The following is a 12,393-nucleotide window of genomic DNA, read 5'->3' on the forward strand; positions in this document are numbered from 1 at the left end:
AGTGTTTCTGGTACTTCAGGCTCAAGGAATCTTGCTGTTTGGGCCTCATGGGTCGGGTGGACCCATGGCACGATATAGTTCAGGTTCAGCAAGTCTGTTGTGCCAAACACGGCCCACTGCAAGATTGATCGAGCCGTGCCAGTCTGCCAGATATGGGCATATATAAATATAAATAAATATATAGATATATATATATATATATTTTTTTTTTTTTTTTTGGTCGTGCTAGAGATTTAGGTTTACTGGGTCGGCACGCGCAACACGGGCTGCTACTAATGGCTAGCCCATATATGACTTATTTCATTGATTTTTTATATTTTTAAATTGTAATTTTAATTGTAAGTATTAGTAATATCTATCAAATATAAATAAGAATTTATTACTTTCAGTAAATAGATTTATTTGATAAATAAAAATTAGTTAAAGTTTACACTAAATTGATTTATTTTTAGAGTTTTAATTTTACATTAATATTATAACTTATAAACAAGAATTCTATATTAATGGATAGATTTTGAAAATGGGATAAATTTTACATGTTAATAAAAATTTCAATTAATATGTACTTTATTCATTTTAATTATTTGTACAATATGAAACTTTATTTTCAACACATAATTTATTATTTAAAAATAAATAAAAAATATAATTTTATATTTAATAAATAAGTATTATCTAAAAACATTCAAATATTCATATTTAATGCACTTTGACATCAAATACTAATATATGTAAAGGTACAAGAGTAAAGAAATTCAATGCAATTTTTATTTTTTTATTTATCAAATAAATTCATTTAATAAATGTTTTCAACCAAAACTTTCAATGAAATATGCATGTTATATATAAATTGGTTAGATGGGGAAATCTAAACACAAGATTATACATGTGATATGATTGGATTATCGAATGATGACGATGAGAATGATAAATAAAATAATGTGTGTCTTAATCTCTTGATGATTTTTGTTTAATTTAAAGATAAAATATTAGTGATAAATTTTTTTATTTTTCGGTGGATTCTTTTTAATATTTCTTCATAGACATAAACATTTTTACTAAATCATGTAAATTATGTATCAGTTAAACTTCATTCTATTTATAATTGTTCATTATATATTATTTTCAATGGTATTTTTTTTTAAACTATTTTCAATGGTATGTTAAAAATTAAAAAATACAAAAAAAATATATATAGGCAAGGAAAAAAGAAACTTTAATAATAGATCATACAAAAAATGACACTTTTAATTGATGGACAGGCAAATGGTTTCGCTGGATCCCATAGCCTCAAACTTTCTTTTTCCTCCTTTGGGTTACCGAGTTCGTTTAAAGGAACTCTATATTATTTAGTGACCCAAAAGAAAACCTTGTACCAAATGAGATAATTATCAGGTATAATCGATTGACTTTGAACATATACAATATTAAATTAGAGTTATAATTTAATTTAAAATTCGTCTTAAATTTAATTAAATTTTATTTTTTTAATTTGAGTTTGATTTAAGATAAAAATTAAATTATTTAAATTTGTTCGATTATGTGAAATTAATATATAAAAATAAGTTTGATTATTATATTTAATAAAAATTTGATTATTTGTATTTGAATTCAATTTTAAATTCGAGATATTTTATTAATTAAAATATAAAAAATCAATTAAGTTAATAAATTATTCGAATAAAATATAAAAAATATTTGAACTCAACTCAATTAATAAATAAAATTATTCGAATTCAAATTTAATTTGATAATAATTAATTAAATTTAAATTAAATCTAAATAACTTATGAGTATTAATTTATTATTTATGCTTCTAATGGTAAGATTAATGGCCCAAAAAACAAGTGTCATGGAACTCAAGATGTCTCAGACAATACCAATGGGAGCAGGCATTCGGCAGTCCAAACTAGGGTTCCTGCTAAATTTGCAATCCATTTGAACCCCAATCATAAAATGCACTTATCAGTTAAGTGCTTCAATCCAACGAATTAAGCTATCAAACGAAGCCTAAATGAGATTAGGATTCTTTGCTATCAAAAACAGAAACACCTTTACTTAGGGTTAACTTTTTCTTTGTTTTATGAACGTACTTTTAAGGCACAGATCACAAAACAATTGCTTTTATTTTAAACTTGATTAAAGTTGTTCTTTTTACAATTGTAGTGAGGAAAATGCACTGGGTTTTTAGATCTATGGTCAAAGATGGTACCTCATAGGCCAAAGTAGTAGCGTTTTTACAGTTCGTAATTTCTTGAAAAGAAAATGGGTAAGATGAAGACAATCTCATACACTAAATCTTGTCATTTCCTTAATGCTGACAACATGATTGCTGCAATCAAAAGGTAAAAATAATGGACTTCGTAATGCCAGCCAAGAGGAAACCAACATGTGGGCACCGTTGCCAACCTGGTCCGTTGAAATAAATCAGGCCATCTCTAGTTATAAGCCCCTCTCTATTGCAAAAATGCAGATTCATAGTGCTGAGTGGTGACTGACAGATGACTCATTTTTCCCACTGGCATCATCTCATTTCATTTTTTTACTAAAAAAAAAAGGGCACATGGTGCAAAATTACTTGAAACTGTTACTTTCTTACCATATATAAATTTCAAAATTGTTCTTTCTTGCCCTTTTTGTGGTTAGCAGGGCAAAAATAAAACTTAATTACTTACATATTTTTTTAAATACGAACAAGGTGATATGATAAAGATGTAGAAAATTTTTCATTTATTCTTCATGCTTTTTTAATTTGCCTTCCTAGATGTAATTGAAAAGTAAATATACTAGCAAATTACTCATTTACTAGTATTACAAGATATACTTCAAAAATCATTTATCGTGGTCATCCGCTGATTGATCCTGAAGCCTGATGATGGTTGCGTGTTGGAGAGAATATGAACATGAACAAAACTTGAAAAAGTCTATAGTTCAGCTTAGCTTTGTGGGATCCCACTGTCAACAATTGCTAGTTACTTTTAACAATCAAACAACGGCGCCTCAGAGGAAACGAAAGCTTTACTTTGCTCAGCTCAACTCCCCATGAAACTATTTTTTCTTCCTTTGATAGGAGTTGAACGTTGAAACACACAGACTAATAAAAAAAAAGGGGAAACAAGAAATAAAGTAAGGAACAAAAAAGCACTCCACAAGCCGACAATAAACAAGGCCACCTTCATCCCATCGTCTACATCACTCTCTTACATGTTTTATTTTTGTTTTATTTTTGTTTTATTTTTCTTGTCTAGATATCAACCCCTTTCCCCTCACACTGCCCCAGACTATGTTTATTTCTCTCTCTCAAGTCGCAAGAAACTTTTTTTCTGACTGGAGAGCTCCATTGTCATATATCTTCCTGTAGCTTTAGTTTCTCTACTCAGACACACTCTCCCCCAGTACCCTTTCCCTTTACTCTTGAATCATGGCTGCTTTAGTGATTGTAGTGCTCATTTTGGCCATGACTGGCTGCTCAAGTAAGCTCTTGAGATTACATATTTTTCCTGCAAAGCCATTTTGTTTTCTGTTTGTTGATGTTAATCTCCTTTTCTTTCTGGCTTCTATGCTTTTTTTTTTTTGTGCCTAACATTCCTTTTTTCCCTTAGAAAAAAAGAATAAAAAAGTATTCATCTATCCCATGCTGGGTGCATCTTATCCATAATTTTTTTTCCCTTTTTCTTAGTCTGAAGAGAACAGTTGCACCCTTTTGTCTCATGTTAATGTTTTCTTTTTCTTCCATTTCCTCTTTAAACAACTGAACTTTTTAATGCAAGCTAAAAGAACTGGATCTTTAAATACCATCATTTAATTTTCATGCCTTTTCCTGGTTGCTTGATTTTCTTGTTTTCCAAACAACACATTAGCTTTCCAGCTCGAGATTTCTCTATTTTTGGTCATCATTAAGCAAAAATAACACCCTTTTGTTAGTTCTTCTCATCTCACTCCCCACCTCATTATTTTTCCCTTTTAATCAAGTTTTCCCTTTCTTGTTTTTCATTTTTGTAAAGAGAATATAAATTTTGATTTCGGGGATTTGGACAGGTGCCACATGGTGTGTTTGCAAGGATGGGGTGGCTGATTCAACCTTGCAGAAGACCTTGGACTATGCTTGTGGAGCTGGGGCTGACTGTAACCCTACCCACTCCAACGGGCCTTGTTTCAACCCCAACACTGTTAGGGCTCATTGCAATTATGCTGTTAACAATTACTTCCAAAGAAAAGGCCAAGCTCAAGGCTCATGTGATTTTTCTGGCACTGCCACTGTTACTGCAACTGACCCTAGTAAATTCCCTTTCCATCCATCTTTAATTTCTGCATTTACATTTCTACCATGGCAGTTAAAAAAAATCCCCAAACTATGCTCATTTTATTATTATTTTTATCTTGGTGATTCGCAGGCTATGCTGGCTGTGCTTATCCATCTAGTGCCAGGTATGCTGGAAGCTTCTAATTGGTTCTTTTTTTTTTGTTTTAATCTGTTTTAGCTTTATTTGAAATTTGTTAATGGCAAAAGTTTTTTTTATGTGCACTTAATCAGAAAAGATTAGGCCCATCCCATTACTGTGTGATAAGAAGGGAAGGGAAGGACCAAGGACTTTAGCATAATAGCTTCCTCTATTATTTAATGTGGTCTGAGGTCCTGGCATCCTTATCACATTAAAATGGAGTGCCACTGCATCTCAATGCTTCATTTGGATGGTCAGTGAAAAATAATTTTTACTGTGCCATCACGTCGTTTTATCATTGGACTCTCAATTTCAATGATAAAACAACATGATGACGTGGTGAAAATATTTTTTTCACCGAATATCTTAATGAAGCATAAGACTAATAATTGGGCATTTGGCATTGCCTGCTAAAGAAACAACTTTTAATTGCCTAATTCCTTATGAAGGTGACCAAATGCCTTGTTGAGTGTTAAAAAAAATCTTTATTCAGGTCCCCTTCAGTGAATGGCATCGGTGCAGCAAAAATTCATTTACATGACACTGGAGCCCCATTTGGACCCAAAACATCAATGATACTTGAAGTTTCAATATCATTTTCTGGCCAAATGTTGTTCCAATATGATAAGAATGAACTTCCATTGCACTGAAGCCATGCACCAAAAGCCCTTAGCGACATAGTTTAGGATTTAGAATTAAGTTGTTGGCCAAGGAATAAAATAAAATGGGTAATATTATTTCGTCCCACTACTTACAAACAGCATAAAAGTACAATTTCATGAGTATTTCTTTCCTATGAGTTGAGTCATTTGGCATTTTTGTTAGGTAATTTTTCTTCAACGATGATACCACTATTGTTATATAATCACATTTCTATGACACCAACTTGGTAGCAAGTAACTTCACCGAAAAATTATCAGACATGCATGGTGAAATAATATGCGAAATTAACATGAAAATACCAATAGGATCTAGACAACTCAGTTCAAATAATAATAATTTGGGGAAAGTAAAACTCATGTCTAGCAATAAACAACGTAGGTAAAAAAATAAAGAACAAATTTACGTGGAAAACCTTTTGGAGTAAAGTAAAAAATCACATAGCAAATCCAAATAAAATCTACTATGAATAATAAGTAAATTAGAATAGTACAATATCTTAATTGTTTTGTCCAAAACTTAAGATTCACAAAAATTGAAATAATATAACAAAGTTATATCTTTGGAAATATGCCCCAAAATCTCTCATAGATTAGATAGAGTATTATGATTCTCTGTGATCAAAATATTCCAATAAATACCTCAAAGAAAATATCATATCGTTGAATATCTCTATTTCTCTTTTACTTTCTTAGTGGAGTTCGTTCTTTTTACTTTCTTCAGTCCACCAAGCATTTGCCTTATGCTTGGTATTTATAAAGGATGCAAGGCTTCAATGTATTTCTCCAACACTTGACTTCCTGCACCATTCTTTCCTTCTTTTCTTTCTTCCTTATGCCACATGCATTTTTTTTTCTTGTGACTCTTTTTTCAATGTGTTTCGGTGCAAAAAGAAAATTTACTTCTTTTTACAAACTAGATGGCTATTGGCCATCCAAGTCAAATGGCGCTCAACCTCGTATGGACACATTCTCCCCTCATTAGAAAGAGATTAATTTTTAGACTCTTTACTTTGAGTTCATCTCGGTTTGCTTGGTGCAAAACTCAAGAAATGTTAAAGGTGTTGGGCTCACTTAAACAAATGTTTAGAATGGTTTATTAGGGATAAAAAAGTTGGGAAGCTATGATTGCAAAAAGAAAAGTTTGTTGAATGAGTGCTTGAAAGATTAATAGCATGCTAAACCAGTTAGCATTGCTCTTGCCAATCAATTCAAGCTAAGTAAGAAGTCTAGTCTAAGGAAGGAAAAAAGATGATGTATATTCCCTACTTCTCGCAGTTGGTTGTTTGAGGTGTTCAATGGATTGCACACGGGGCTAACATTGCTGCAATTGGTATGGTAAGCATATATCTTTCAATTTCTAAAAGTCTCATTGAAAAACAGTTAAGTGGATCCTAGGATATTTGAGAGTTACTTCTAAATTGTGACTGAGTTTTGGGAACGCACAACCTGTTCTTGAAGGTTTCACAGATGCAGATATGGTAGGAGACTTGAGAGTAAAAAAATCTACTTGGAGTACTTATTTAATTTTCCAGGGGAGCTGTATCTTAGCTATCTAAAATGTGCTTCTTTGTCAACCATAGAGATTGATTATATTGCAGTGATTGAAGCTGAGAAGGAAATGCTTTGAATGAAAAGATTCATTCTTGAAGTATGGCATTTTGTGATTCAGAATGCTTTAGAGCTTCGAAAACACCATGTACGATGTTAGGACAAAAAACATTGATGTTAGGTATCATTAGTTGCTCTATTGATGAATTGCATATGCAATTGAATAAGATCTAGATAAAAATACTATTGATATGTTGACCAAGGTCATTTCCAAAAATCCTTGAGCTTAGGCAAAGCAAGTTAGGATGCACTGCAAGAGTCGAGAAATTAATCTATTCCTAATAAGGCTGGAGGGGAGATTGTTGGTGCACATATGAGGTCCAGTCTCATTTGATTTGGATAATCAATAGCCATCTAGTTTTATAAAAGGAAAGAAAATTTTCTTTTGCACTGAAAAGGAGCCGCAAGAAAAAAAGACAAATAAGGCATGTGATATCGGGAAGAAAGAAAGAACAATGTAGAAAGTTACCTGTTGGAGAAGTGAATTGAAGCTTTGCATTCTTTACAAAATCCAAATATTAGGTAGATGAATGGTGCACTGAAGAAAAAAAAAAAGAACGAATTCCATAGAGGGAGAAAAAAGAAATAGAGGTATTCAACTAATATTTTTGTTCAAATGTCCAACAACTTTAATATTCTTGATAAAATGAACATTTGAATATATATTTAATATTTTTTAAAAAATTGTATCCAAATTTAAAAATTTTATGATAGAAGGTGATATCAAGTGTTAAAAGCATTTTGTAATAGTTTGGAAGCAAATTTAGCAAGGGTATTATAGTTGGACCACAGGCCATGAAATATTTATATTTTCTTGGCCCACATGCAAATATTTAGTCTAAAGTTTTATCAAAGTTGGACCACTAAGCTTAAGCAACAACGAAGGTTTAAAGTATGAACAAAAAAAAAGGATTAGTAATTATAATAATAGTAATAATAGCAGGCTTAAAGCTCAGATTGCTTTATGTTATGCTATCTTACTGAGATTCCTGCTGTAAGTGCTTTTGTTTTAGCTTTCCATATTCCTCTTGGGTGCAATGAGCATCCAGCATTCCATTGTAGAAGAGGAGCCAAAAAGGATTGGCTTTACTGTTTTCATTGAGATGCCTTTAAACCCAGAACAAATTTATATTCCAATACATGGTCCCAATTTCTTTCACTTTTGATCTCAATCTAAATCAGTTCTTTTTACCATTTTGACCCTTATTTCAACTTCATGGTGCTGTGGTGCATTGTAGCTTTTCACTTTCATAAAAGATGTTGAAATTATTTGCACCAAAAAAAAAAAAAGATGTTGAAATTATTGGGATCTAGTGCTCCTTTTACCAAAGGTCAAGTTTGATTAGGAGTGAACAATGTAAAGGGTGCTCATCTTTAGCTCTTTTTTTATTGAAACTTGATAGTGATTTAGGATCAACATTTTATATATATTTTTTACACACTTTTGTTTAGATGTTTTAGAGCAAATTTTTTATTTTTGGCTCTTTGACATTAAAAATTATGAAACATCAATTTTATAAAAAAAAAAAAAATTGTAATGTTAAATGCACTAAATCAATGCTTTTTAATCATGTAAAAAAAAAAACGAAAAATTTGAGATTGAAGGAGCAGTATAATTCTATCAAATTCACATTTATAATCAGTCCATAATCTCATCTCAAAATTTCTCTTCTACCTTTGGTCACAAATAAGAAAAAATAATGGAGACTATTTTTAATCACAGTTGATTCTATTTCGTGTGCTGTTATTCTGTTAATGCGAGTAACATGGGATGATACTGCCTTTTAAGGCCATGTCCAAGTTTAAAATTGTGACCACAATTAATGGGTAAAGAATTTGCGTTGGAAGAGTTTTTTGTGGGAGAAAAAACAAAGTGTTACTGCCATTTTCATGGTGGGGGCAATCTCTCTTGGGTTCTTTTTTATTTATGGAACGCAATCTCTAGATACCCTCAAGATGGACAATTTTTTTCTTTGAGATCTGAGCCCAAGGTTTTTAAATTTGAGATTGCCTCGAAGCTTGTGCACCTGCCGTCCTACATTATACTCTTTTTGTGGGTGGCTCGTCTTCCTACCCTAATTTTATGGGAGCACCCTGCGGCTGTTGTTTACTTTTACATTTTTTCCTTTGTTTTTTCATCTCATCTCTTTTCCCATTAAAATTTAAACCTCGATAAATAGTAAAAATATAGGTTAAAAAAAAAAAACTAAAATTTTCTTGTTTTTCAAGTAAATTTTTATACTTTTATTGTATATAAATAAATTTTTAATTTTTAATAAAAACTTAAAATAAAAGTTTATTTAAATACAAATTGAAAGTTACGAATTTATTTAAATACAATATAAATATAAGGGTTTATTGAGGAAGTTTAGGGATTCATTTAATATTTTAGCCAAAAAAATATCTCAGTATTTACCGTCCCTTTGGAACAAATATCCATCCATATTCTAAAACTGATTGTTTTTACTTTTCACTATAAATTATTGTCTGTTCTTAAAAGTGAATTTCATCTAAGTTCGACATAATAGGAGTTTCATTGAAAAAAAAAAAGGTGGATGAGTGTAAATTTACAAAAATGGGCCTCACTTGGACTTCATTTTGGTATATGCTATTGCCTTGTTTTATTCTTAGGAAAAGATCCTAGAATAAGTAATTATTTACAAAGCAGAATCTTGTCTAATAATTTGATTAATAATGATATTTGTAATAGGAAATTGCAAGAAAAAGAGGGTTTGTTTTTTTTCATATTTTTCATTTATTGGTATACAACTTTTGTTCATGGCTTGGCAAATGGGGTATAATTCTAAAACTCTGAAGTAAGTTTCCTGTAAAGATATCTGAGTTAATGCTATAATTCATAGATCAAAAAATAACATAGAGCCTTTAGTATTGTAGTTTGTATTCAATTAGCTTTACTCGAACTTTTTATGGCTTAGCCCCAATGTAGTAAAACAAGACACTGTGGTGTGGGAGCATTTTCCAGCGCTGTGAAACTCTAATTGGGAGCTAAATCATCACTGACCCTTTGGCTAGCAAGCTGAAATTTACTTGGAGGAAGGGAAAACTATGTGCTCTGATTCAAGGGAGTGAGCAACGAATGGGCTATAAAAAAAGGGAAATTCAACCCCCATTAAACAGAAAGGTGGAAACATGAAATTAAACAAAAAGTAATCTCCTCTTTTTTCGGTCCCATTTGGTGCTCCCTTCCTTGGATGCTAGCCCATATTTCTACCTTCCTATAATCCACTTACAAGTAACATCGGTAACCTTGGAATCTGATTGGTTTGGATGTCCAAGCAGATTCTGGCTTTCTAATTTGAAATTACAACTGGTATGAGTGTGGTGGTACGTGTTTTACTTGCGTTAAAGTAATTAGTAGTGTGTTGGAGTGTTATAGAACTTGTGTTGCACAAGGAGACAAAAGACAACAAATGCCAACTTAGCATTGTTGGCTATTAGTGAACTGTTTTGGCATGTAGTTTTTCTTGTCTACTTGGCAATTTGGTATGACATTTTTTAAATCAGTTTTGCACCAATTTTCCGCCCAATCAAGCTCCTTCTTAGCCTTGTTCCTTTTTGCTAAGTTTTTGACAATTAATCTAAATTAGATGGATATTTAGACATAATCATTGGAACTTAAGCAAAATTAAATATCATGATAACGCTATAAAATTAGATTTACCAGGGCCCTAGTGGATTAGGTATTCTCATTTGTATATACTGAAGTAACTACATGGCTTGGGTTCAAACCTAGGCTATTATATTTCTAGGATATATCCTCCATTTTTATCCATGCAAAGTCAGCCAAAAATAAGTAATTAAACCCTTTAGCTTCATTCATTCTCTCTTTCTGCCCTACATTATTTTCAAAGAAATGTCCCAGGTACATTGTTTCAGAAGATCCAAGATGTAAATAATTGTCTCAGCAAAATTCTAACCAACTTGTCTATTCATGGTTTATGTATACTGCTTATGAAATATGTCCTGTATGATTTTGTGCTATGTATTGTTAATTGTTACATGATTCATTTCTTTTGGAAAATATTTGGTGACTTGTCTTTTTTTTCTTGAATCAGTACCTCCGGCACCACCACAACACCAACAACGCCAACAACACCAACAACGCCCATCACAACAACTACACCATCAACTACCACACCCTCAACCATGAACCCAAGCACTAACACCCCAACAAGCACAACACCATTCGGTTCAACAACACCAACTGGAGTGTTAGGAGGAGTTGGCACCGGCCTAGGCCCTTCAGGAACAGGGATCAACACAGACTACAGTGATGGGGGATTTAGGCTCCAAGGCTTCTGTTCCTTCACAGCCCTCTTGTTTTCTGGCTTGATGCTATTGTGGGGTTGAAAAAGAAAAACTAGAGAGTGGATGGTGAGTTGTAGTAGTGAGGTTAAGGTCAGTGGTTATGCTGGAGTTTCAATGTGCATAAGTTGGTACCCATGTGGTTCTGCTGTTGTTCATCTAAGGAAATGTCATGAGCATGGAAATGGGGATTTTATTCCTTTTAAAGCATGGTTTTTGTGGCGACGGATGTGGTGTTATCTACCTTTTTTTTCACGTTTTATGTACATCTAGATCTAGAATTCAGTAAATTGTTATTTTGAAGAGAATTTGGCACCAGAAAATCATCCTTAGTTACTTTTAGTAATCGTCAGTAGTACTTCCAGAACTTAGCTATCTTTTATAACTGGTTAGATTTGTCTATTTGTTCTTTGCTCGTATCTGCCTGGCTTGTCATCATGTTTATGTTCTTTTTCATGTTCCTTTTACGACATGCAATGCTTGAATTTTAGAGCAACTTGTTGCTTATGTTAACATCACAAAGATTTGATGCCCTATCATTTCACAGCTATGACTTGTTTGGATGCATGTTGATACACGTCCGGAATGCCCTTTTTTTTATTGTTTTATGATTTGATCCTCCAAATGAAGCGTTAACATCCTAGTAGGATTTAAATTAACGTAAAGTTACCTGTGTAAGATTTCTCTTAAATTTGGAAGTTTTATCGTATAAATAAAGTACCATCATTGCGTTAAGATTTGGTTTGAATTATGAATTTTAACTTGATGTGGAACGTTGGATGGGTTGTCAATTTAACACAATGCAATTAATTATGTGTTAAATTTGCTATTGCTCAATAAATGGTTTGTGAGCCTTCATTTCGCTGCTATCGCTCAGTGGTTTCAAGTTTGTAGGTTACTGTCAATTATCTTGGGTATTTCAACGCGCTCGGATGCTATGCATGTTATAAATATTTTTTTCATTAACAATGGTGTAAGACTTGAAAATGAACTAAACTTATTATGTTTGTGATTTATTTAATTAATTAATTAATTTTAAAATATTATTCATAATTATTTATTTATATTTCAAATGTAAATAATCAAATATAAATAAATTATATTATACTTATAATTTATTTATTTAATTAACGAATTTTAAAATATTTTTTACAGTTGTTGATTAAGTTTAATAAACAATAGAGAACAAAGCCTATCTAAACTGTTCATTCAATGTTTTATTGTTTACATCAGATTATGTAGTAAAATGATTATTCGAAATTTTTGGACAAATATATAATAAAATTTTTTATATTTAAAATTATTAAAATTTTAATTTTAATTTCGAAAATTAAAATTTCAACATTTTACCGACC

The 12,393-nt window shown here is 31.6% G+C and overlaps 1 protein-coding gene across 1 annotated transcript; it reads left to right on the forward strand.

Annotated features, from left to right (window-relative positions):
• The first annotated feature begins 3,005 nt into the window (after window positions 1-3,005).
• On the forward strand, window positions 3,006-11,457 carry LOC111290396 (PLASMODESMATA CALLOSE-BINDING PROTEIN 2-like). Its single transcript, XM_022881686.2, has 4 exons — window positions 3,006-3,473; window positions 4,039-4,278; window positions 4,395-4,428; window positions 10,789-11,457. Exons 1-4 carry the CDS (start codon window positions 3,422-3,424, stop codon window positions 11,081-11,083), a joined length of 621 nt encoding a protein of 206 aa, XP_022737421.2. The 5' UTR covers window positions 3,006-3,421; the 3' UTR covers window positions 11,084-11,457.
• The last annotated feature ends 936 nt before the right edge of the window (window positions 11,458-12,393 follow it).

This window comes from Durio zibethinus, chromosome 11, assembly GCF_047325235.1.
Source record: "Durio zibethinus cultivar Kanyao isolate XHJ-2024 chromosome 11, ASM4732523v1, whole genome shotgun sequence".
NCBI lineage: Eukaryota > Viridiplantae > Streptophyta > Magnoliopsida > Malvales > Malvaceae > Durio > Durio zibethinus.